The sequence below is a fragment of the Chiloscyllium punctatum genome, chromosome 2 (assembly GCF_047496795.1).
Source record: "Chiloscyllium punctatum isolate Juve2018m chromosome 2, sChiPun1.3, whole genome shotgun sequence".
NCBI lineage: Eukaryota > Metazoa > Chordata > Chondrichthyes > Orectolobiformes > Hemiscylliidae > Chiloscyllium > Chiloscyllium punctatum.
The window spans coordinates 83,172,984-83,200,211 of NC_092740.1; the positions used below are offsets into that span (position 1 = coordinate 83,172,984).

General features: G+C 41.0%; 1 protein-coding gene across 2 annotated transcripts; it reads right to left on the reverse strand.

The window, feature by feature from the left end:
- Positions 1 to 257: 257 nt before the first annotated feature.
- LOC140486152 (AN1-type zinc finger protein 5-like) lies at positions 258 to 25,745 on the reverse strand. 2 transcript variants are annotated; one of them, XM_072584858.1, is made up of 6 exons: positions 25,611 to 25,745; positions 19,120 to 19,279; positions 15,662 to 15,767; positions 13,229 to 13,326; positions 11,343 to 11,468; positions 258 to 2,051 (listed from the first exon to the last, which is right to left on the reverse strand). In XM_072584858.1, the coding sequence occupies exons 2-6, from the start codon at positions 19,268 to 19,270 to the stop codon at positions 1,903 to 1,905; spliced, it is 630 nt and encodes a 209-aa protein (XP_072440959.1). In that variant the 5' UTR covers positions 19,271 to 19,279; positions 25,611 to 25,745; the 3' UTR covers positions 258 to 1,902. The 2 variants fall into 2 exon arrangements, with proteins under 2 accessions (XP_072440959.1, XP_072440949.1); XM_072584848.1 differs by having other exon boundaries at positions 258 to 2,054.
- Between the last annotated feature and the right edge of the window lie 1,483 nt (positions 25,746 to 27,228).

Sequence of the window (27,228 nt, forward strand, 5' to 3'; positions counted from 1 at the left end):
ATTAAACCATTCAATTCCCTTGATTAGGGAACTTTTGACTAATTGAAGATGATGTAGCCTCATGCTAAGAGTATAAACTAATGTTGTGACCAACTGAAAGTTAAGGGCCAGTTCACTCCCTTCTCATTTGGGAGAAGCACTGAGGACAATGCAAAATTAAAGTGGAAACACCAAAAAAAAGATACCTGGAAGAGAAACAGGGTAAGGTACATGGGCCAAGTGTATACAACTCTAAATTAAAGTGGGAAAGAAACAAGTTATTCTGTACATGTTTATTTACATCCAATTTTGCATAAATGTGGACAAGCATGATTATATGCATTACATAAATATAAATACTTCTGTACAAATTACATACCCAAGATTAAAAATTAAAAAGGCATACTGTAGTTTGTCAACAAAAAACTTAAGCTGTGTACAGTAGTTGAATATGCAGAGTTATTGCAAGAATGAATAGTAATCAAAGTCACAGCCTGTTAAAATTAAGATTTGATCACGCTACATGTTAAATTGTACTAGATTTAAAATGCAACTAATTTGTACATCACAAATCTAAACAGATGTAAAAGTACAATAGCTTCAATTGAGCATACTGTCATTTCTACAGTTCAACATTTTACACTGCTGAGGACATGCAGTCCATGCAATAAGCCAATGTTATAATCCTAACACTGTAGAATATATAGCACAGTTGTAATGCACTGGTCATGGTGGGATTGAGTAATGACAGGTGTGCACTATCAGCAGACGAACATACTAAAACAATTATGTCCTTAAGTGGCACACAGCCTATCAAATTAACACCTGCATGAGCAGAGCACACAGTTTAACAGACAAAAAGGGGTTAAGAAAAATAACCGGGCACTACATGCAGTCATACAAGCCATGCAAGGCTCTCTTCTCCCAGGTTGGTGGTAGGAGGCTACCAAACTATGAAAATTGGCATTCTATTACACATTTGAATCCATGTGGCAAGTGTAATGAGATGCACCAACATACGCAATATAATTGGGACATTACCAATTAGTTGCTTGGACACCGTTAATTCATTCACTCATCTGTTAAAAGCATGTGCAACTTTTGTAAACAGCCTGCATGTATCATATTGAGCTACATAGAGTTAATGTACATGTTTAAATTAATGAAGGCAGAGTTACTATTTAGGAGAAAGAGGCTCAGATTCATTGGCCTCGACAGCATTCTGTATTATTCAGACTCCCATTTTAAATACTTTGAACACATTTACAGGCTGATTGCATTCTAGTAGAGGAAAATGGTTTTCTAATTAAAGTCTTTAAAAACAAGTCAACTTGAAAAGCCTTCCCTATTTGCACAAGAGTTCCCTGAATAACATCAGCATGAAAGTCATTAACCTACAAAACTGAGTCTACGTATGCCTATGTGAAGACAGCTCCAAGACTAATGGAATTGGCTATGCACCTTAAAATCCAAGTTATTCAAATATACAGTCTATCATATTTTAAAATCTATTTAACTCTATAGACTATACTAGAAGTCATCCAAAGACTGAAGTCTGCTTAGGCACTAGAAACATGTTATCAAACAAGTTTTTGGTTGGTCATTTTACTCAATTAAAAGCACTACAACATATTGTCTTAAGCTAGCTTGGCACATCAACCACTACTAGTGATTGCCATTTAACCAGCTCATTCCATTCATTTTGTAGGTCAACGGTTTCACTTGTTGTGATTAGTACTGTGTGCTCAATTGCATTTAGTATTGTCCAGCCACCTTACAATTAGGAACTAGGGTTAAAGCACAATTGGAGAACAGACAAGGATTAAAACAGCCCATGCATCTGCTCTATGAGGACCCTAAAATAGATTGGGGATAAAAAGAAATAAATGCAGTCTTTGATAGTTATTGTCTTCAATTGCCTGTTTAAATCCTCTGAATTTTCTCAGCCACAATAATAGGGTTCTCTTTCCTGATTTTCATTGCTGCTTCTGCCTTGTAATCATAAGGGCAATTGTGTTTATCTGAGTAACGATGAAGTCCACAGAACAAATTCCCACAACGACAGTCAAAACCTGCTATAGAAGAGAAGAGAAAATCTTTATTCTAGCTTTAGTTCGAATTCAAAACCAGTGTTTTTATAAAAAGTTACATTGCTATTCATGCAGATGCATCATGCTCATTTCCACCCACAAATAAAGAATTTAACTTAAAAGTTGAGCAACCTGTACAAGAAATAGCTTGGTATTTGATATATCAAGTTCTTAATTCCAACTAGTCTTTGTGGCTACAAGCAGTAGCTATCAAGCTATTTTGGCATAAAAAGGCCTAAGAATGTCAAAGTGACCACTCATGTGGATTAAGTTTGGCCGGAGAATTTGACAACTAAACCAGTTGTGAACTAAAATGGATTTAAAACTAAAAAAGGATCTTTGACAGGACATACAACAGGGATGTGAAATGATCAGGATATCAAAAGCAATTTAAGCAGTAAGAGTATGAAACGAAAGAAAACCACATCAGAATGAGAAGCTAAAGTAGGAAAATGATCTGGCATAGGAAAAGAAAATTGGAATTAAATCATAATGAGGAAGTTGTTAAGCTGAAATCTCTACATATTCATCTTCCATCACCTTTCTCAAATTCATCCATGAGCAATACCAAGGGAAGAGGTCACTTAAAGGATATAATAGCAGAACATGCAGAAATACACAATCATGCAGCCAGCTTTGATTTAGGAATGGGAAATCATGCTTGACAAAGTTCTTTGACATGGTATAAGCAGGATAGGCAAAGGGAACCTGTAACATTTGGATTTGCAAGAGACATTTAAGTTGTCTTAATTCCAATAGGTTAGGAGACTATTGTGTTGGCGTAGTACAGCGTTACAGATAGAGGATAGCTAACCATTAGACAGTGGAGATAAAATACCATTTTCAAGATGGCTACCTGCAACGAATGGAGTATCACAGGATCGGGGTGGGGGGGGGGGCGCAAGGAGGAGATGGCAGTTACTGGATATTTTGTTTCAGGTGGTCGTCAGTCCGTCAGGGACAGCAGGGTGTGACTGTGGGTCATTGATGTACTGCATGGAAACAGACCCTTCGGACCACTTCTTCTGGCAGCTCATTCCATCATGCACCACCCTCTGAAAAGGTTGCCCCTTAGGTCTCATCTTTCCCCACTCACCCTAAACCTATGCCCTCTAGTTTTGGGCTCCCCACCCCAGGGAAAAGACTGCCTATTTGCCCTACCCATGCCCCTCATGATTTTATAAAAATGAGGTCACCCCTCAGCCTCCAATGCTCCAGGGAAAACAGCTCAGCCTATTCAACCTCTCCCTATAGCTCAAATCCACCAATCCTGGCAACATCCTTGTAACCCTTTCAAGTTTCACAACATCCTTCTGATAGAAAGATCAGAACTGCACACAATATTCCAAAAGTGGCCAAACCCACATTCTTGTACAGCTGCAACATGACCCAACTCCTGTACTGATACTCTGACCAAAGAAAGCAAGCATACTAAACTCCTTCAAGGAGCTATGAACCTGCACTTCAGGGTCTTTGTTCAGTAACACTGAGAACCTTCAGTGTACAAGTCCTGCTAAGATTTGCTTTCCCAAAATGCATCACGTCATTTATCTAAATTAAACTCCATCTGCCACTCCTCAGCCCATTGGCCCATCTGATCAAGATCCCATTGTAATCAGTGAGGCAGGTAGTGGGATCCTGTATTCTGGAACAGAGGAGCCTCTGATCTTGACCTTGCCCCACAGGTACGATGAAATTTGCTCCCTGTACAGCTATAGGGAGGATGAGCCAGCTGACCATGGCACTGATTTAGGAGACCATTCAACAGGAAGAAACGAAGCAATTGGTAGTTTAGAAGATTATAAAACTTGGAATAGACAGCATCCTTTGTAAGCAGGATCAAGACTCCTGTAAGGTATGCTGCCTGCCTAGTGCCAAGGTAAGGGACATCCGACTGACTTGAAAGGATATTTGGGGGGAAGGGGAGGGGGAAAGAAGAAGAGAGAGGGGGGAATCCAGTTGTGGCCTATATCAGGGCAAATGATTTGGGCAGCAGTGGTTAGCACTGCTGCCTCACAGCACCAGAGACCCCCTAGGTTCAATTCCTGCCTCAGGCGACTGTATGGAGTTTGCACAATTCTCCTAGTGTCTGTGTGGGTTTCCTCCCACAATCCAAAACTGTGCAGGTTAGGTGAATTGGCTATGCTAAATTACCCCTTCACCTAACACTATGGGCAAGTGTAGGGGAATGGGTCTGGGTGGGTTGCACTTCATCAGGTCAGTGTGGACTTGTTGGGCCGAAGGGCCTGTTTCCACACTAATCTAATCTAATGTGGACATGACTAGAAAAAGGTCTTGCTTAGGGAATATCAGAAACTAGGAAAGAAATTAAAGAATAGGTCCTTAAGGGTTAAAATCTTTGGATTACTACCTGAGCCATGTGCAAACTGGCATGCGATGAGAATAAGGGAAGTAAACATGGTCTGACAAGGGGTTCTTTTCATGGAGCACTATCTTTAGCACTGGTACAGGAGGGATCTGTACTGTTGAGGGTATAGTCTCCACCTTTAGTGGAAGAGTAAATAGTGTGGTCAAGAGGACTTAAAGTACAGGTTGGACAGGGGAAAAGGGAAACTCCAATTATATTGGCCAATGGGAAACAAAGCAGGTTAACAATCACTGGAGATGGATTCAACTGTATGGGGGGAAAAGTTTAAAATACAAAAAGGAGAACTCCAGTACACAAGCTTGGAAAGGGTTAGGGATCAAAACTTCAAGCACACAGGATAAAGGATGACAAATGAGAAGAGGGTCAGGAAATATAGGACTGAAGATGCTGTACCCAAACACATGCAGTATATGAAATAAGGCAAATTAACTTGGTGCAAATCAAAGTTGGCAGGTATATTGTGCCAGGCAGAGGTGGCTGTAAGGAGATCAGGATTGGGAGGCAAATATCCAAAGATATACATTCTAACAAAAAGATAGGCAGGTGGGCAGAGGGAGTGGTTTTGCCTCATTAATGAAATCAAATTAATAGCAAGAAACAAAATGTAGGGTCAGATGTAGATGTCGGTGGCCAGACTGCGGAATGGCAAGAGGTTAAACCACCATAATGGAGTTATATACAGGCCTCCAAACAGTAGGATGTGGGGCACATGATACCTTTCTTACAACCTTTCCTATATGAGTGTAAGGTTGCAATGATCATGGGGATTTCAATATGCAAGTGGACTGGGAAAATTAGACTGCTAGTAGACTGCATGAAAAAGGGAACTTGTGGAATATTTACGAGAAGCTTTTTGGAACAGCTTGCAGAGTTTAGGGAATAGGCGATTCTGGATTCAGTGATATGCAATGTAAAAGACTTGATAAGGGAACCTAAAGGTGAAGGAACCCTTACAAAGGGGAGACCATAATGAAGTAATTTATTCTGCAAATTGAGAAGCTAGATTCAGATGTAATGGTATTACAGTTGATTAAAATGCAAACTAGAGGCATGAGGATGTAGCTGACTAGGCCTGACTGGGGAGAGAAGCAGAGCAGGAAAGGCAGTGGAACAGCAATGGCAGGAGTTTCTGGGAGTAATTCAATGAAAGGTTGAGCACACATTTGATAGAGGAGGTGGATTTTTAAAAGTCACCTTGTATGGGGGGGGGGGGGGGGGGGGGGAAGAGAAAGAAAAGAGGAGGGGAAGTGGCTTGATGAAGGGACTTAAAGCAGCTAATTCTAGTGTTTGGAACCTGGCATGGCTGTCAATTATGGGTGAAGTGTGGTGGGAATATGACACTAGGTCTATGGGATGTGGTTGTAGGCTGGAGGTGGTTACGCAAATTAAGATGGCTGAGGCCAAGAAGAAATATTAAAGGTATGATGAATAACAGATGCCTGAAGCTTTGGGGAACTTACAGCCATGCCTTCAGCTGTCTGGGTCCTCCCTCACTATTTCCCTTTCCTCATTTTAGCTCCTTTCTTGCTCAGCATTTTTTTTTTGATGATTTTGATATTAAGTGACACCTTGTGGCTCTTCAATGAATCATGATTGAAATACAAATAGTCAATATTCCGTAAAACATGCAGACTACACTATCTCTTAGCTTGCCAATAGTCTTTAGTGATTTCCCGTGATGTGCCCTGTTCTGTTAAATTTGGATGGAAATATTTTTAATGTTTTTCAGGAAAATAGAGGAATAAATAAGGTTGTGCGCTGCGATGACTACCAGTGCAAGGGACAAGTTAAAATCTGATAAATTGCTATTGATTACTGCTTAAGATGACAATTACTCTTTGTAAAGGCTGTTTTAATTCTATTATCAATCAAATTAAATTCTGACTGCATTGTCTGTGATTAGAAAATATCACTGTCTTCATTTGTTGCTTCTTCCTTTCCTTCCCCTGGTAACTGGATTTTCCTCAGTAGGAAGAATGAAGCTCACAAGCATATCCATATTCCGATAGCACAGAACCTGTGTGTGTTGAAAGTTTACTTCTGTGCTAATTATTTCAAACTGAGTAGTTCAGTTAGAGTCATGGAGATATACAGCACAGAAACAGACCCTTTGGGTCCATGCTGACCAGATATCTTAAATCTAGTTGCACTTGCCAGCATTTGGCCCATAACCCTTTAAACCCTTCCTATTCTAAAACCCATTCAAATGGGTTTTAAAGTGTGTAATTGTACTATCCTCCACTACTTCCTCTGGCAACTCATTCAAAAAGACACACCCTCTGAAAAAGTTGCTCCATAGGTCCCTTTTAAATCTTTCTCATCTCACAAACCTATGCCTTCTAGCTTTGGACTCTGCCACCCTGGGGAAAAGACCTTGTCTATTTACCCTATCTATGCACTTCATGATTTTATAAAGCTTTATAAGATCACCTCTCAGCCTCCGACTGTCTAGGGAATATAGCTCCAGTCTATTCAGACTCTGTACAGCTCAAACCCTCCAACCCTGGCAAAAAATTTGCCAGGGTTGGAGGGTTTGAGCTGTACAATCTTTTCTGAACCCTTTCAACTTTCACAACATTCTTCTTATAGCATTGAGACTAGAACTGCATGCAGTATTCTAATAGTGGCCTAACCAATGTTGTTTTTCAACAAAGTTACAGAATAGTCAGAGGGAAATTCAGAAGCAAATTTGTAAAATCTCAGCTATCTGTAAGAATAGGGTAGTTATGGCAGGGGATTTTAACTTTCCAAACATCAACTGGGACTGCCAGAGTGTCAAAGGTTTAGACGGAGAGGAATTTGTCAAGTGCGTACAAGACAATTTTCGGATTCAGTATGTGGACGTATCTAGAGAAAGTGCAAAACTTGACTACTCTTGGGAAATAAGGTAGAGCAGGTGACCGAGTGGGCCAGCGACCATAATTCTATTTGTTTTAAAATGGTGATGGGAAAGGATAGACTAGATCTAAAAGTTGAAGTTCTAAATTGGAGAAAGGCCAATTTTGACAGTAATAGGCAAGAACTTTCGAAAGCTGATTGGAGGCAGATGTTTGCAGGTAAAGAGACAGCTGAAAAATGGGAAGCCTTCAGAAATGAGATAACAAGAATGCAGAGTAAGTATATTCCTGTCAGGGTGAAGGGGAAGGCTGGTAGGTATAGGGAATGCTGGATGACTAAAGAAATTGAGGGTTTAGTTAAGGTATAGACAGGAGAGATTGAGTGAATCCTTAAAAAAAGTATAAAAGGAGTATACTTAGAGGGAAATCACAAAGGCAAAAAAGGGGATTGAGATGGTATTGGCAAATAGAATTAAGGAGAATCCAAAGGGTTTTTACAAATATATTAAGGACAAAAGGGAGAAAATAGGGCCCCTCAAAGACCAACAAGGCAGCCTTTGTGTGGAGCCACAAAATGGGGGAGATACTAAATGAATATGTTGCATCAGTATTTACTCTGGAAGAGGGTATGGAAGATTAGACTAAGAAAATAGATGGTGACATCTTGCAAAATATCCAGATCACAAGAGGAAGTCCTGGATGTCTTGAAATAGTTAACGGTGGATACATCCCCAGGACCTGATCAGGTATATCCGAGAACTCTGGGAAGCTAGAGAAGTGATTGCTGGGCCTCTTGCTGAAATATTTGTATCATTGATAGTTACAGGTGAGGTGCCGGAAGACTGGAGGTTGGCAAACATGGTGCCACTGTTTAAGAAGTGCGGTAAAGACAAGCCAGGGAACTATAGACCAGTGAGCCTGACATTGGTGGTGGGAAAGTTGTTGGAGGGAATCCAGAGGGACAGGATGTACATATATTTGGAAAGGCAAGGACTGATTAGGGATAGTCAACATGGCTTTGTGCATGGGGAATCATGTCTCAAACTTGATTGAGTTTTTTGTAGTAACAAAGATTGATGAGGGCAGAGCAGTAGATGTGATCTATATGGACTTCATTAAGATGTTCGACAAGGTTCCCCATGGGAGACTGATTAGCAAGGTTAGATCTCATGGAATACAGGGAGAACTAACCATTTGGATACAGAACTGGCTCAAAGAGGTAGAAGACAGAGGGGGGTGGTGGGAGGGTTGTTTTTCAGACCGGAGACCAGTGACTAGTGGAGTGCCACAAAAATCGGTGCTGGGCCCTCTACTTTTTGTCATTTATACAAGTGATTTGGATGACAGCATAAGACGTATAGTTAGTAAGTTTGCAGATGACACCAAAATTGGAGGTGTAGTGGACAGCGAAGTGGGTGATCTCAGTTTACAACAGGATCTGGACCAGATGGGCCAATGGGCTGAGAAGTGGCAGATGGAGCTTAATTCAGATAAATGCAAGGTGTTGCATTTTAGGAAAGCAAATCTTAGCAGGACTTATACACTTAATGGTAAGGTCCTAGGGAGTGTTGCTGAACAAAGAGGCCTTTGAGTGCAGGTTCATAGCTCCTTGAAAGTGGAATTGCATCGTTTGGTATGCCTTCCTTTATGGTCAGAGTATTGAGTACAGGAGTTGGGAGGACATGTTGCAGCTGTACAGGACTTGGTTAGGCCACTGTTGGAATATTGCATGCCATTCTGGTTTCCTTCCTATCAGAAAGATGTTGTGAAACTTGAAAGGGTTCAGAAGAGATTTAGAAGGATGTTGCCACGTTTGGAGGATGTGAGCTATAGGGAGAGGCTGAACAGGCTGGGGCTGTTTTCCCTGGAGTGTCGGAGGCTGAGGGGTGACCTTGTAGAGGTTTTACAAAATTGAGGGGCACGGATAGGATAAATAGGCAAAGTCTTTTTGGGGAGGGGTGGGGGGTGCAAAATCCAGAACTAGAGGTCATAGGTTTAGGGTGAGGGGAAAAATATAAAAACTGACCTACAGGGCAACTTTTTCATGCAGAGGGTGGTACGTGTATGGAATGTGCTGCCAGAAGATGTGGTAGAGGCTGGTACAATTGCAACATTTAAAAGGCACTTGGATGGGTATATGAATAGGAAGGGTTTGGAGGGACATGGCTGGGGTGCCACCAGGTGGGACTGGATTAGGATATCTGGTCAGCATGGACAGGTTGGACCAAAGGGTCTGTTTCCATGCTGTACATCTGACTCTAAATTAGAGATACAGCAAAACCTCATCCCTCAGAAAAAGCAGCATACTAAGGAAGGATGAGGCAACCATGACTGACATTAGGGATAGAATAAAAGCAAAAGAAAGCAATATGGCAGTGGGAAGCCTATAAGAAAACAAAGTGAGGGAGGAGATTGACAGCAAGCAAGCCAGTAATATTAGAAAAGATTGCATGAGTTTTATATATATAAAAAGGTCTAAAGTGGACATTAGGTGGCCAGAAAGTGACACTGGAGAAGCAGTAATGGAGAAAAATACTTTGCTCGTAAGAGGCATGTGCAATTTTCTAATGGGGAGAAAACTCCAGTCTGAAGCACATAGGGACTTGGTAGTCCAAGATTTTCAAACTTGTAGGTTAAGTCAGTAGTTAGCAAAGCATCTATTTTGCCAGCACTAGAATATAAAAGCAGTAATGAATTGGAGGCTTTAAAAGACACTGGTCAGACATTTGGAGTTGAGCAATTTTGGGTCCATGCCTCAGGAAAGATGTACTGGCCCTGGAAAGAGTCCACAGGAGGTTAGAGAATGACTGCAGGAATAAAAGGCTTAACATAAATGAGGAACTGAGGACCGAGTCCATACTTTGGGTTTAAAACAAAAAGGATGAGAGTACTCTGATTAAAACCAGAATACCAAACGGCCTGGATAGATTGGACATTGGGAAGATGTTTCCATTAGCAGGAAAGACTAGGACACAAGGGCACAGCCTTAGAGTAAAGGAAAACCCTTTAGCACAGAGACAAGGAGAAACTTCAGTCAGTGGTGAATCTATGGAATTCGTTTCCACAGGAAGCTGTGGAGGCCAGGTCTTCAATATATTGAAGAAAGAGATAGATAGGTTCTTGATTGTCAATGGGATCAACAATTAGAGAAAATAGAGAATGGGGCTGGGACATTATCAGCATGATTGAATGGCAGGACTTAGTGGGCTGAATGGCCCAACTTCTGATCCTCTTATGGTCTAATATACTATTGCCAGGTTTGCAGATGACAACAGGTCAGAAAGCAAGTATGGGATGAGAGTCTGCAAAGGGATATGAATAAGTGTATCTGCCAGGGTTTTTGCTCAATGTAATGTGGAAAAATGAGGTAAGAACAAGAGATGAATATTGTGGAAGGACTGCAGAAAGCTTAGCAGGCAAGAGGAAAGGGAAACAGAATATTAGCTTTGAAGTCAAAAGGAGAAAGTGTCAAAGGGATGGCTTGCTAAAGCTATACAAGCCACTAGCTGGAATACTGAACAGTCTGAGGCCACTTTAAGGAACCTATTTCCCCTAGAGAGAGAAATCTCGGGCTGGAGGATAATGTGTACCCAGTCACTGTATAAGTTGGAGAATTCCCCCTCTCCCCTCAAGGGCAGTGAATCTCAAATCCTTTACTGCAAAATAAAAAAAGACTGGGTTAAGTATATTCAAGGCGAAGATATTTTAACTCAGCAAGAGAATCCAGAATTACAGGAAAAGGCAGAAAAGTGGAATGAGGATTCCATCAGCCATGATCTCACGGAATTAAAGCAGACTCAAATGGGTCAAGTGGCCTATTTCTGCTCCTATTACAACATCTCCCACTCAATACTTTTACCCATAATATATTGCCGGTATAGGATTACATTTGTCCCATGGCATCTGCAAAGTGACAGATTTCTTCATACTTTTGTTCATATGAAATATTATGGTCAGGAGGACATTGGATTCATAGCAAAGTCTAAAAAAAACCAACCAGCTGCAAATTTGTTGGCACTTACAAATGCAAACTCTTTAAAAACTCACCTGTAAGACCAACTTTTTTCCTGCACTGAAAACACCTATTCTTCTTTGGACGGGGTACCTCTGGCAATTTATCTTCACTCCCTGATGTACTAGCTGGTGCAGGTAGGGCAGATGGTTGTGCTATAACTAAACACAAGTAGGTTATTCACATTATATCAATTGGTTATAAACATCTATATCCAATAACTACATTTTCTCCTCAAGTATTACCCTGATTATCCATATTTGCAGAAGGAAAATTCAAAGTTCAATTGATGTTCTATCATTTTTCTTATACAATGAAAGTAGGCATATTGAAGAGTGGGTCCCAAACATGGTATACACTGCAGTCATGTTGGTATGAAGCATTTTCCATTTAGCAGTAACACTAAAGGAACAATGTCACAATCCAGCCCAACCAGAAAAAACTGCTGCAAACCAACTCTGGTTGTTTTAAAGCTGGAGTACATATTGAATAGAAAAACAATACTATGATGTGCAGACACCTTGAGCGAGACCTAACAAAAACACATTTATTACCTTTATCAGACTTTCATAAATAGGACATTGAAAGCAGAGGTGATCAAACACTTAGCTATTGATAAAGCTTTAGAAAAAGGGGTTGGTAAGAAGCTATAAGTATTGTTCTAGATAGCTAGATGAAAAGGTTGTTCAGAAGATAGTGATAGAAAAGTTTAGGACTGGACAAACATGGAAGTATCGAAAAAAAACTTGACATTCAGGATCTAGGCCAGCAAGGACAGAAAATAAACAGACCCCTTGAGGCTGCATTGCTACTCAGTATGATCTTGGCAAGTCTTCAGTTCACACCAATTACCCACCTGCTTCCATATGCTCAAGTCCTTGAAGTTAAGTAAAGAATTAAAATATTTGCAGCCAGTGAAAGGTTCTCTGACTACAGTATAATACAAGACCACTTTTGGAGACTGCTTTCAAGTTTCAATTCCCCAAAATGAAAACTACTTCAACCCTGGAAGAAGCTGGCTTCAGTCAGATGGACAGCATAGAAACAGACCCTTCAGTCCAACTCATCCATGCTGACACTATCCTAACCTAATCTAGTCCCATTTGCCAGCAATTGGCCCAGATCCCTCTGAACCCTTCCTATTCATATACCCATCCAGATGCCTTTTAAATATTTAAAAAAGGTACTAGCTTCCACCACTTGCTCTAACAGCTCATTCCATACATGCACCACAGTGTGGGGAAAAGTTGCCCCTTGGGTCCCTTTTATATCCATCTTTTTCCTCACCCTAACTTATGTTCTGTAGTTAGGGACTTTCCCCCATCCCAGGGGAAAGGCTTGTCTATTTACCCTATCCATGCTCCTTGTGATCTTATAAACTTCTAAAAGGTCACATGAGACTAAGTCCCATTCTAAATTCTTGAGTGAAAGCCTCCATAATAAGTTGTGGTTTAAGAGATTTAGCCTAAATTTAAGCTATAAAAAAAAGGTTCTGAAGTATAAAATCAGGAGTATGACCCATTCTGAAGTTTGCCCAAAAGTAACTGTGGGTAGTTTGACTGTTGAGATCAGGGAAAGTATTGATTTGACTGAAGGTAGTGCAAGGTATTTAATCTTAGTAAACTCAAACTGCTTCTACTTTCTTCTGGAGAAGACATCCACCAACACCCTAACAAGAAAAAAAAAAGGGCTGCAGAAGGAATGTACTTAATCAGCTCACCCTTCAACCTGAAACTCTACAGCTATTTCCACATCTCTACAATAGTATCAATTCTCCTAAACTGATCTTTTGCCATTTCAAATTGAAAATCAGTTCTTCTGTGGGCCATACCGAACACCATGTTTTGCAAGAACCTCGTCAAGCATTGATAAAAGAAGAAATTGTTTCTTCAAGATGTTGAGTAGTTTAAAAAAAAATTACCTGGCTCTGCCAACTGAACTTCTGTCTCCTTTTCCTCTCTGGAAATACTCATTTCAGTCATCTGCTGTGTCACAGGCAAGGTTGATCCAGACATGCTTCTGCCAAGCAGAAAAATACATCAGGATAATTAGTTCTCAAAAGAAAAACCTGCAAGAACAAAAATCTATTAGCACTATTAAAAGGAAGGAATTTTCTATTGTTGCTGCCATTTGATCCACATTTTTCAAAAAATTCTGCAGTTTTATTGCATTTTAACTGTGCATCTTGGGACTGGAACTATATCCACAAGGTGTCCTCAATCAGATTTGAATAACTCAAAATAGAGACTCTTCATAAGCACCGGTTCCACAAGGACTAATGGAAAAACAGGAGTCAAGTCTGCGGGATTGACCTCAGAACACTTAAAATAATGCCTATAGTGTCCAAATTGAAATACAGTACTTCAAAGTCTTACTGGTAGACATGGTTAAAATTTTCAAAGGAATGAATAATTTACTTAGCAAAACCAAATGCAAAGGGGAGCTGCATCCAGGGTGTTTGCTGGGGTGGATGACAGGGGCTACAGTTCACTTCTTGGTATTCCTGACTGGCTTGCAGTTACTCCTTGGTATCTTTGAGCTCATGGCAGTGGGGCAGCTGCAGGGTTTTGTCTGGGGTTGTCATGGAGATGGCTGGCTGCTCTGGTATGGATACAAGTAGTGATCCTCTTGTGTTCCATTAATTACAGCTTTAGGACCTGTGCCATTCTAGCCACTACCCAGGAGGTGGTGATTTTAAACTGATGTTAAAAGAAAACAATTACAGTGCAGGTGACCTTTCACCTAATCATACTTGCATCAGCTCATTATCTCAGTCAACCTCCTGCATTTTGACACATTACTATCCAAATAAACCACTCAGTGCCATCTGGAATACTTCCTCTGAACTTGCTTCCATTGTTTCCAGATAGTGCATGCCATACCCTAATAACTTGCTGTATGACAAATCATCCTTGCTTCATTTGTACATTTTAAATCTGTTTTCCACTTGTAAAAGACGACCGCTTCACTCTGCTGTGCAGCAACCTTAAATGGGATGACTTAAAACCAACTCCCTATAATTCAATCATAAACAATTTGTTTATAAACTCATAATATAACTTTGACATAGGGAATGCTGAACTGACAGCAAGCTGGCTCACTGCTTCCAACTTTGCAGGATTTATCTCCAAAACCATTTTACATATTGCAAGGTTCCTGAAGGTTACAGGTAATTGACCTGTAACCAATATTCTATAGTATAAACTTGATTTCACTTTAAAAGGTTTTAAAACAAAAAAGGATATGCAATTAGGATTTGCAGGTACAGTGGTGTTTGTTATGCTTTCCTTTATTGGCCAGAGCATAGAGTATAGGAGTTGGGAGGTAATGTTACAGCACTGCAGGACATTGGTTAGGCCACTTTTGGAATATTTCGTGCAATTTTGGTCTCCCTCTTATCAGAAGGATGTTGTGAAGCTTAAAAGAATTCAGAAAAGATTTACAAGGATGTTGCCAGGGTTGGAAGATTGGAGCTTTAGGGAGGGGCTGAAAGGGCAGGGACTGTTTTCCCTAGAGAGTGTCAGAGGCTAAGGGTACCTTAGGAGGTTTATGAAACCACAAGGGGTATAGATAGGATAAATAGCCAAGTCTTTTTCCCTGGGGTGGGGAAGTCCATAACTGGAGGGCATAGGATTAGGGAGAGGGGAAAAATTTAAAAAGGGACTAAGGGACAATTTTTTCCAGAAGGTGGTGAATGTTTGAAATGAGTACCAGAGGAAGTGGAGGAGGCTAGTACAATTACACAATTTAAAAGGCATTTGGATGGATATGAACAGGAAGGGTTTAGAGGGATATGGGCCTGGTGAATGTTTGAAATGAGTACCAGAGGAAGTGGAGGAGGCTAGTACAATTACACAATTTAAAAGGCATTTGGATGGATATGAACAGGAAGGGTTTAGAGGGATATGGGCCAAGTGCTGGTAAACAGGACTAGATTAGGTTAGAATATCTGGTCAGCATTGGTAAATTAGATCAGAGGATCTGTTTCCATGCTGTACATCTGACTATGAGTATTGTGTTTCCATGAGTGGGTAGTGCACACTTCCAAAATAGGGCTTGACTTATGTAGAATTGAAACTGAATCCCTGGTACAATACAATCCATTTTATTCATTCAGTTAAACATACTGCCTGCATGATCTTATGCAGGAGAGATTAAACCTACAGGTTTAGGGGTATAAAGCTAAAAATATTACATCCAACTGAGCTATTATAGCCCTAAACACAATGTGACGAAAACTGAGCCTAGGTTTAATAGATGTGCACGTGATCTACACAGTCATTTAAGGAAGGCTCAAATAATATCCCATCAGGCAAAAACTGTCAAGCACTTGCAAGGTGTCATTTAGACTTACTGTGTTTTGACATTTACATTGATGGAGGCTCCTTCAGATTTAAAGCTCTCTGTTCGCTGGATGTGAGCAAAGTCAGAGTTGGAACTATTAGAATTACTAGCTGTACCTAAGGATTGAAAACAAAAAAAAGTCAGTAGCTGTTGCAATTTCTTGTTGACACTAACAAAATGAAAAGCTAGCCACGAGAAGTGTGGCAGGGGTCAGGCTTGAGCTCGTTTCCTGAAATAGGATTTGTTATATATAAACATGCTAGTTACGAATCATGCACACCAAACCAGTGAAAAATATGTTTAACATCAGGTTTTGCAACAAGTGGATGCAATACTCCAAAGTGGAATAAAACTGACCCCACAGAGGGCACAGCAAATTGCAGTGGTCAGTCGAGACCATCTTTAAGAGGGTTGTTATCTCACTTTCCTTCCATCAGATCTTTTTCTTCCTGTTTTTTTTTAAACCAGGCTTTAAAGCAGTTAAACAAACTTTATTCCCAGTTCTGATCAATTTGAAGTACCAACTTTGATACTCCCTAACCAGGGAGTTTTTGGCATTTGGTATTTTGTTTAGCACAATTTTTTTAACATTGAAAAGTGATTTTTGCACCACTGCTCCAGCACTTTTTTCCCCTGCCTCCATGTGCAAAGTACTGAACAAAGTTAAGTGACACCCGAAGTGTAGTAAATGCCCAGGGAATCAAAGTAATTGAAAGCTTTAAAGAACTGCCTAGCTTAGTTTTGACAATGGCTACTTCATGTACAGGGCTTACTTTTATTTCCATTCATTAGGTCTGTTGCTGACAGGCTGCAGCAAAATGTTAGTTTTTGAGAACATTCTACTTTGATCTGCCATTATATGCCCACTGCTACATTTGAGAATGTCAACTGAACTTACAGGTTGTATTAATTATGCAAAGAAACATTTTGTCGTAAAACGCCACAGAACAAAATTCAAAAAAACTTTCACATGGAAATATGGCTAGTTTCACAATCTAGAAGTTAAGATAACTAATGCTTTAATGTTTGGTGATAATTTGAAATAGTTCATTCCACGAGAGAGAGTTATGCTCACAATAGTATAAGGAACTCAAAGGAGACTACCAAAAGCCTAGAAGGGATTGCTGTTCTTATAGCAAAGAAGAAAGGAGATCCAAGGTAAGAATATAAATGTAAGAATTTACTCTGCGATTTGAGGGAGAGGATAGAATCAGAGATAAATGGTTTACAGCTGAATAAAGGCAACTGCAGGTGTATGAGGCAGGAGCTGGGGAGAATTGACTGGCAGAGTAGACCAACAGGAAAGACATGGAACAGCAATGACAGGTGTTTCTGGAAGTAATTCAGAAGATAGAGATTCAGCCAGAAGAAAAAGCAGCATGGTACAAGGAGGATGAGGCAACCACGACTGACTAGAGAAGTCAGGGATATCATTAAAGCAAAGAGAAAGCATACAAGGCAAAGGGCAGTGGGAAACCAGGGCATTGGGAAGCTTGAGACCAGACAGCAACCAAAAAAAAGGTTAAAATGAAGGTAAGCTAGCCAGTAGCAAAGACTACAAGAGCTTCTTTAGATATATAAAGGGCAAAAATGACATTGAGCCCTGTGAATATTACACTGAAGGAGTGGGAGACAAGGAAATGGCTGAGGAACTGAATAATTACTTCACATCAGTCTTCAGTGGAAGACATGGGTAATATCCCAAAAATTCAAGTCAGTGAGGGGGCAGAGCGGAGTATGTTGGCCATCACCAAGAAGAAATTGCTAGAAAAACTGAATGGTCTGAAGATGGATACATTACTAGACCAAATGTACTAAAGTGAGATAGCTGACAAGATATTGGAGGTGTTAGTGGTGATCGTTCAGGAATCGCTTGAATTAAAGGGCTCATGACTGAAAAACCCACTAACATGTCACCCCTATTTAAAATAAAGGATAAGGCAAGAGTTGGAAAATTACAGACCAATTAGCCTAATTTTGGTTGTGGGCAAGATCCTAAAGTCCATTGTGGAGAATGATATTTCTGAATACTTGCAAGTGTATGGCAAAATAGGGCAAAGTCAGCATGGTTTCATCAAGGGGAAAGAGATGCCTGATAAATCTGAGAATTTGAGGAAACAACAAGCAGGTTAGATCAAGGAAAGCTAATAGATGTTATCTACCCGAACATCAAGGCAGCTTTTGACAGTAATGCACAGGAGGTTATTAAGCAAAATAAGGGCCCATGGTGCTAGAGGCAAGGTGCTACCATGGATAGAAGCTTGGCTGTCTGGCAGAAAACAGTGGGGATAAAAGGGCCCCTTCTGAGGATGGCAGCTGGTGACAAGTGGTGTCCCACAAGGCTCAATGTTGGAACCACAGCTTTTCACTTTATACATTAATGATCTAGATGAAGGAACAAGAACATTCTGGCTAGGTTTGCTGACAATATAAAGATAAGTAGAGGGACAGGTAGCATTGAGGTGCTGTGGAGGCTGCAGAAAAGATTTGGACAGGTTAGAGTGGGTGAAGTAGCAGCAGACAGCGTACAACATGGAAAAGAGGTCATGCACTTTGGTAGTAAGAAGATGCAGGTGCTATTTTCTAAATGGGAAGAAAACTCAAAAGTCTGAAGTGCAAAGACTTGGGAGTTGTAGTCCATGATTCGCTCAAGATAAACGAGTCAGTAGTTAGGAAGGCAAATGCAACAACGGCATTTACTTAGAGGTCTTTAATATAAAAGAAGATGGACTTGAGGCTCTGGTCAGACCACATTTGGAGTCATGTGCAATGTTGGGTCCCATATCTCAGGATGTACTGGCCTTAGTGTATTCAGTGGAGGTTAACAAGAATGGTCCTAGGAATTAAAATCTTAATGTACAAGGAAGATTTGAGGACTCCAGGTTTATACTCTATAGGGGTTTAGAAGGATGAGAGGTTTGGGAAGAGAAGGAGAAGAATCTAATTAAACAGAGAATACTGAATGGCCTGGACAGAGTGGATGTTGGAAAAATGATAGGAGACTAGGACCAGAGGGCACAGCCTCAGTAACGGAAGACCTTTTAGAATGGAGATAAGGAGAAACTTTGTTTGCCAGAAAGTGGTGAATCCATGGAATTCATTGCCATGAAGCAGAGGAGGCCAGGTCATTTGAGTACATTTAAAGACTGTGGCAGATAGGTTCTAGGGGATCAAGGATTACAGGAAGAAAGCAGAGAATGGATTTGAAAAACTTAACCATGATTGAATGGCCGAGCAGACGCCAAATCGTCTAATTTCTGTTCTTATGCCTATGGACAAAATTTTGCTTGGCATTCTTCCAGATTAAGTCATAATCCAATTCCTTGTCTGGAATGTTTTCTCAATCTAAATTTGGCAGCTAGTAACTGCATTCAGGCCAATTTGGAATAGCAACTGTAATTGGGGCTACAATAACTTCACAAAGTGGTACCTGGGAGTGTAGGGAAAAAAACCCAATTTAAATCCTACCTATTGGACTCATACGGCCACCACTTTGCTGTCTTTGTAGGTGTTCCTTGTAGCATACTGAACACATTCCATTTGTCCTGGGATTTCCATAAAATCCACACCCAGTTGAACACAGCATAGGCACTTGAGTTTGATTAGTTTCTTGAGCCATATTGGTAAACTGCAGGTACAAAAGACAGACATTGAATGGAGTTGACAAAACTTTGTTATATATTCCACGAATATGGTAAGGGAGTTCAAATCTTTAAACTACTCACAGCAAGGGAATCTGAAATTGTTATGTAATAGAAGGATCTAAAATATTTTAGATATGATGCATTACCATTCATCAGCAGCTGTAGAAAATTACATCCTCATTGATTTGCAACATGTACACTCCAGCGTCAGATGTACAGCATGGAAACAGACCCTCCGGTCCAACCCGTCCAGATATCCCAACCCAATCTAGTCCCACCTGCCAGCACTCAGTCCATATCCCTCCAAGCCCTTCCTATTCATATACCCATCCAAATGCCTCTTAAAATGTTGCAACTGTACCAGCCTCCACCACTTCCTCTGGCAGCTCATTCCATACCTGTACCACTCAGAATTTGGCCCCTTAGGAATCTTTCATATCTTTCCCTTCTCACCCTAAACCTATGCCCTCTAGGTCTGGACTCTGACCCCAGGGAAAAAAAAGACTTTATTTATCCTATCCATGCCCCTCATTATTTTATAAGCCTCTAAGGTCACCCCTCAGCCTCCGATGCTCTAGGAAATACAGCCCCAGCCTGTTCAGGCTCTCCCTATGGTTCAAATCCTCCAACTCTTGTAAATCTTTCCTGAACCCTTTCACATTTAATAATTAAACATGCTAAACATCTAGCGTTCTGGTTAGACCCCAATTACAGTACTGTACACTGGAACAATATCCCTGAGTTGGTGCAAAGTAGAAACTTCACTAATGGTTCCAGGGAACAAATACAGCATGTTGGAAAAGCTGGGTTTATTCCACTTGGAGCATACACTGTAGGAGTAGGCACCTCCAAGCCTGCTTCATTTAGTAAGAATGACAGTTGTTTATGACTCAACTCAATACCATCAGACTCCCTCCATTCCCTGGAACAATATAATTCAACCTTGAACATGTTCAAGCCCTCATGACCTCCCAAGATCCAACAAACCACAACTCCCAGAACAAATCTTTGCACTTAAATGGGTGACCCTTAATTGTTAAACTGGGTTGCTCTATCCCATTATGGGATAGTCTAAAAAGGTAACGCATAGTACAAGATACCAGGCTCAGCTATACAAGACAAAAACACTTCATTAACTGATAATGCAAAGGAGAAATGGATTTAAGATTTTTGGCAAGAGATGTGGAGTGACAATGACTTAAAATTCAATGCAGGTGAAGAATGTGGAATGTGGATAAGCAGTTGCAGGACTATGGGAATCAAACAAGACAGGTACTGATTTAATTCTTTGGGATTCTTCAGCATGGATTTGAGACAATCTACTGTGTCATATTGAATTCTAACATTGCTTTATGAACCACACTAACCCAATTCTATGCACTTGAACTTTAACAGCGTTGAAGTCTCAACACATCTGAATCCAAGCAGACTCAGCTGGTGAATACTTAGATGGGAGACCGCCTGGGAGTATCAGCTGTTGGAGTAGTATCCCTACCTTTGAGGGAGGCGGCTTGAGCTCACCACACTTGCTCCAGATGTGTTAACATCTGAACAGGCTGATCAGAAAAGTTTTAAAAAACTGTCCTTAGATGCATTGCCTCACCCAGCTGACTCCATTCATCAGGTTACACTATTCCCAACTGGGCACAGCATCAGCCAAGATGACTATCTGATCCTTGCATTAGAAAATCCAGAAAGAACCATCCTCCGGCCCCATTTCTCATCTTGTTCTCTGAGGGAAGGAGCAGCAATTGTGAAATTGCACACCAAGATCTGCCACACCTTCACTGACCCTGCAACTTACTTGTCAACCTATGTAATAGATACCTAGCTCTGGGAGAACCAATTTCCTAGAGGTCAGCTAACAATAGTTCTTAGGCACCTGGGGTTTTAAAAAAATACAATGGTCAATGCTCCTGATGACATCCTTCCCAAGGAAGGTCTCTGGATTAAAAAACACAAGTTACTATAGTGCTGCATTGGACCCTGGGCTCAAATTCTGATATTGTATTCTCAAAGCACCACCTACCACCATCAGTCCAGCATTATGCTCTTATTGCAGCCAGCTTACTAAAACCCAATCTAAGGCTTTTCCACTATTATTCAGATATGTTCACTAGCTTCCTCATTTCAGAAAGGGAATTTCACTCAAACCTCTAGCATCAGTATCCCAAGTTACACTAAGTCTTGCTATGCTACTGGAATCACCAATTGCTGCTACAACCTCAATTTTCAACAATTTCTCTCATCTGTTCAACTAACTTGCACACAAGCAACTTTTAAATCACCTCTTGCCTCTCCACTTCAACTGGCATCTTAAAAATTACCATGTTGGCTCCAAGCATTCATTGATTTTGTAGACTTCTGCTTTTACTAGTGGAAGCCAGGTGACAACACCAGCTCCCTATTCTAGAGAAAATTGTTAGGACCACGTAAACACTGCCACGATAAGTACATTATTGATACACCAGCTACAATAACTGCTTTCTTAAAAGCAAGGCTTCTCAGATACTATTACACACTTGTGGAGCAGTGGGACTTAAACCCAGATCTCCTAGCTCAGGATGACACTAGCACTACTCTACAAGATTCCTACAACACACCAGGCAAGAAAATTTGAGCCATTACTTACCTTTGAGAAAACCCCATTGCTTAGCACACATAACAAAGGGAGATTTCATTTTGATAAAAAGCCCCATATAAGTGTCATGGTGACTCAGTGGTTAGCACTGTTGCTTCAGTGCCAGGAACCCAGGTTCAATTCCACCCTTGGGCATCTGTGCAAACTCCATACAGACATTCTTCCAGTGTCTGCATGAGTTTCCTCTGGTTTCAACCCACAGTCCAAGGATTTGTAAGTTAGGTGAACTGTCCAAGCTAAATTAACCATAATTTTCAGGGATGTTGTCATCTAGTTGGATCAACCATGGGAAAATGCAAGATTACAGGTTTAGGGGAGGGAAAGATGCCTCTCCACCTCAACTAGCATCTTAAAAATTACCATGTTGGCTCGGATGCTGATCAGAGGATCAGTGTTGACTTGATGGGCTCAATGGCCTACTTCCACACAGTGGAAATTCTATTTAAAAATCCCGTGTTCAGCAATTAAACCAGAACTAATTCATTCAAGACAAAATGAAAAATATAAACAGCCCAGAAACTAAAAGGGCACTAGGTTATCACAAGGCCAAAATGTAAAAATCACTATGTAAAAATAGTGAATTACATTGTATTGCACCAATTGTAACCAACTGTATTAACATGGCACCATAGCTAGGATTAATCCTTTTGTACAAGTTACTACTACTGTACCAAATCAGCAAAAAGTTTAAAAAGTCAAGACTTTTTGGAATTGATTTTCATATGTAATTTCTCCATCCAAATCTGAATAGTGAAATTCCAAACTCAATTTTTTACCAGGATGTTGCCTGGCATGGTAGGAAGATCATATGAGGAAAGGCTGAGGCACTTGGGGCTTTTCTCATTGGAGAAAAGAAGGTTTAGGGAGATTTGATATAGGTGTACAAGATGATTAGGGGTTTAAGATAGGGTTGACAGCGAGAACCTTTTTCCACTAATGAAGTCAGCTGTTACTAGGTGACACAGCTTTAAATTAAGGGGTGGTAGGTATAGGACAGATGTTAGGGGTAGATTTTTTACTCAGCAGGTTGTGAGTTCATGGAATGCTCTGCCAGTAGCAGTGGTGGACTCTCCCTCTTTATGGTCATTTAAGCAGGCATTGGACAAGCATATGGAGGTTATTGGGCTAGTGTAGGTTAGGTAGGCTTCGGTCGGCGCAACATCAAGGGCCGAAGGGCCTGTACTGCGCTGTATTTTTCTATGTTCTAAATTCATGATCACACAAGTTTGACCTGATAAAAACAAAGGTTTCAGTATCCAGCTCTGACTGCCTCACCAATTGCTCTCAAACAAGTCATTTAACTAGAGATCTTTTGTACAAAAATTAGCATTAGTCACAGAAATAGCTTTTTTCAGAGGGTAGACTCAGGTTTGATATGAGGGAGGAGGGATATTACCTTCATTTTGAAAGTTTAGATTACTTAGTGTGGAAACAGGCCCTTCGGCCCAACAAGTCCACACCGACCCACCGAAGCGCAACTCACCCAGACCCATTCCCCTACATTTACCCCTTCTAGTAACACTAGATGCAATTTAGCATGGACAATTCACCTAACCTGCACATTTTTGTATGGTGAGGAAACCTGAGCACCCGGAGTAAACCCACACAGACACTGAGAAAATGACTGTATGGCGACTTGCTGTGCAAACTCCAGAGGCGGGAAATGAACCCGGGTCTCTGGCACTGTGAGGCAGCAGTGCTAACCACTGTGCCACCCAATCATGCCAAGAAAGAATCAACCTTAATTAGTCGAAGACTGAAATCACAAGTTTGCTTCACTTATCATTTAACAACTAGATACAGAAAACCAGTGACTCAACATCTGTCAAGCTTTCAACATTGTGTACCATCTCTTCCCATATCATTCAATTGGGCAGATTCTCTATTGCCTCTATACAGCATATGGTGCAAAGCTAGATTCAATATTATCAAGTCTAAATTAACTAGGCACCAGAAGTGTCACTCAAAATACCCAGACAAGATCTTGAAAAAAGTACTCCATATCATTCATCGTTATGAAGTCAGCTGTGCTTAAAAACTGTGCTAATGCAGATACACCATGACAACAGTATTTTTAGTACAATCCTTTATCAAGTGGTGACTCAGTGCATAAACCCATGTCCAAATATACTTGAGGCATGTATCTGTATACCAAGTAGGTCATATGACTAGCAAGCAAAACAAGTTCAGCAATCTTCTGCTTTTGTTAGGACACACCCATTTTAGTAGTAACTGGCTACCATTGAGTCAATAATCAGTACAATTTGCATTTGTAAAGGTAAAAAACAGCCACAAGAGGAATACCAGTCTGATTTTGTACAGAAGTAATCCAAGGCTATATATACACATCATGGATCTTTCATTCCACAATCATACAGTTATCAAAATAATTAATTCTCCACTTATTACATAGCACTAAAGACAGACATTAGGTTAATAACTGCACTGTGGCATAGTTTCCTCATATAGCAAAAGGTGAGTTAAGTATCTTTAAATAGATGCCAACTAAATTTTCTCAGGAAAATCACAAGGACCAAAGCATTCAATTCTGACCATCACAAGGCTGCAATGTGACTGATCAGGGACATAAACAGCTGCTATTCATACAGCCCTGTTAGTACGAGAGGACTAACTCTCTCCCCATTACACCTTAACGTGCACTCATGTCACATATTTCAGCACAATTAACCTTTTTGCCCCTGGGTCTCTGCCTCAAGTATAAAAATCCCTAATACTTTTCAGGTGTAAAGTGTCAAAGTGAACTCGAAATTTTAACTGCTGCGCTCCTCAGATGCTGCCGGTCCTGGGTGTCCTGTTTCAGATTGCCAGGACTCGCTGTATTTTGCCTCAATTGTCACTATTTCTAACGTGTTAACGATAGATTTAAAAATCGTATTCGTGCAGGTAAGATGATTCTCGAGACTCGGTGTACTAGCGCTACAGAAAGTAGCGTTAGTTTTACTTAGCGGGCCGATAGACAGACTCCCTACAGTGTGGGAACAGGCCATTCTGCCCAACAAGCTCATACCGACCCTCCGCAGTGTAACCCACCCATCCCCCCTTGACTGATGCACTCAAGGTCCACACCCCTGAGCACTGGGTAACGTGGTATGGCCAATTCACCCAGCCCAGGGTGTTCAGGGTATTTCCTGGTCTATGACATGTTTTGTGGGGCACAGCAAAACAACTTTTATTGCCCAATTCACTGGATGACGAACGTTATTGCGAATAGAAAACAGCCCAGTCAGTCAATCACAGGTTACTCGTGTCTGACTCTCTCCCCCACCTCCCACATCGAATCAAAACAGTCAATATCCCAGTGGGAAGCGGTGGCTATATTTCCAACTTCACTTTTGAACCTTGGATTTTTTTTTTAATTTTGGAAAAAGTGAATATCGAGAACAGACGGAGGAGTGGTCGATGCCGGACAGAGCAGGGCCTCTGGAGGCCTCTCCTCACCTCACCTCTCTCTCTCTCTCTCTCTCCCCCCCCCACTACCGCGCACGGCCGGTGACTACTGGAGCGCTCAGGCCTCCCCGCTCAGCCAGGGCCCTCACTCCGGCGGCAAGGCACAGGCCAGGGACAAAACAGCGTGTCGTCCTGAAGCGCACGGGGTTCGGGTTCCTGGGCCTAACCCCGGGGCCTTGGCGGGCGCGCGCACACCGGTACCTTACCGTCTCCGCCACCTCGGTATATGCCTCAGCTCGACCTTCTCACTCACTCCGAATCCGTGTATCCCAGAGCCCGGAAGCTCGCGTTCTTTTTCTCTTGCGCGTGAGGAGCCTGACATCACAAAGAGCCATCTCGTGCTGGCCCGTGATTGGCCCCCGCGCGGGGTCTCCGCCCCTCCCCGCCCCTTTTCCCCATTCCCGGAAGAGCAGGTGTCACCCCCACCCGCGAAAACACACGTGTGTGTGTGTCCAGGCTGCGTAGGTTTCTGTCTTGCTTTGTTTATTCAAGATGTTTGGCTTCAGTTTAAAATTAGCAGGCTTTTGCCTTCAGCTGTCACCCTTCTTCCAATGCACTCGGCCTCACCACTCATATTTTCTCCGAGGTCTGACCACCTGACTTCATTAATCTGCCTTGTCGGGAGGCTCCCTGAACAATCATGTGCTCCTGATGCTGTCCCATTTCAATTTGAAAATTGGAGTAAACACTCCACTGTTGGGCCCACTAATGTTGCTTGGTTTGGATGAAAAGTTGCTTCATCATTAATCTCCCTGGAGTGCGCATCCACCCATCGAATGCTGACAACCCACTTATAAGAACTGAACAAGTTCACGCTCGCGTGTCATTTCCATAGATCATGGCTAATATGTTCCTTCATATCAGTTACCTGTCTTGGTTTTGGAACATTATCATTTTTGTTCGGCAAAAATATTTAATATTCTTTTAAGGGACCACTGGCAAAGGTTAAGAATAACAGCCTCTACTCTGCCAATATACACAGATGGTTACTAGGGTTTCTCCTTTTCCAAAACTTGTCCAAATTTATTGCTGGCATTAAATATTCTTTTAGAATCGTGGAAGAAGCCAACCACAATTGTAACTATGCATGGTTAACATGAACTTCCCCTGCCATCGAGCACAGGACCCCACTTTATTTTCAGCAGCACAATCAGAGCATTAGGTGAAAAGAAATTTCATTATCCAACATTTGGAGATGCTGTGTTGGACTGGGGTGTACAAAGTTCAAAACTCACAGAACACCAGGTTATTTGGAAGCACTAGCTTTCAGAGTTCTGCTCCTTAACTGATGAAGGAGCAATGGTCTGAAAACTAGTGCTTCCAAATAAACCTGTTGGGCTATAAGCTGGTGTTGTTTGATTTTTAACTTTATTGTCAAAAGCTTTACAAGAAACCTTGCAATTTTGTATTTAAATTTAATTATACACACAAAGTTCTGTATGTTTTTGTAAACTATCATAATAGTTGGAATCTACCATTAGTGTCAATAATCTAACCATGTTTTATCACCATTTCTAACAATGGATTTTCTTTTTCAAGTCATGAGTGAACCATTGTGTGTTATGTCTGTAATGTTGGTTTAAATTTAATTTAGTTCTTGGAACTTATTTTCTCCATACTCTGAGAAGCAGGACTCTGAAGACTTCCAGATGCAAATGTAAAATCACAGCAACCTAACACATTAATTGTACTCATGGTTCCTCGGAAGACTGCTGGGCTGATTTCGCTGTATCATAGCAATTGATGTTTGTTGATCATATAAAACTATTGTCAAAAACGCATCTATTGGGTTTCAACAATATGAAAAAAATTCACCTTGCAAGA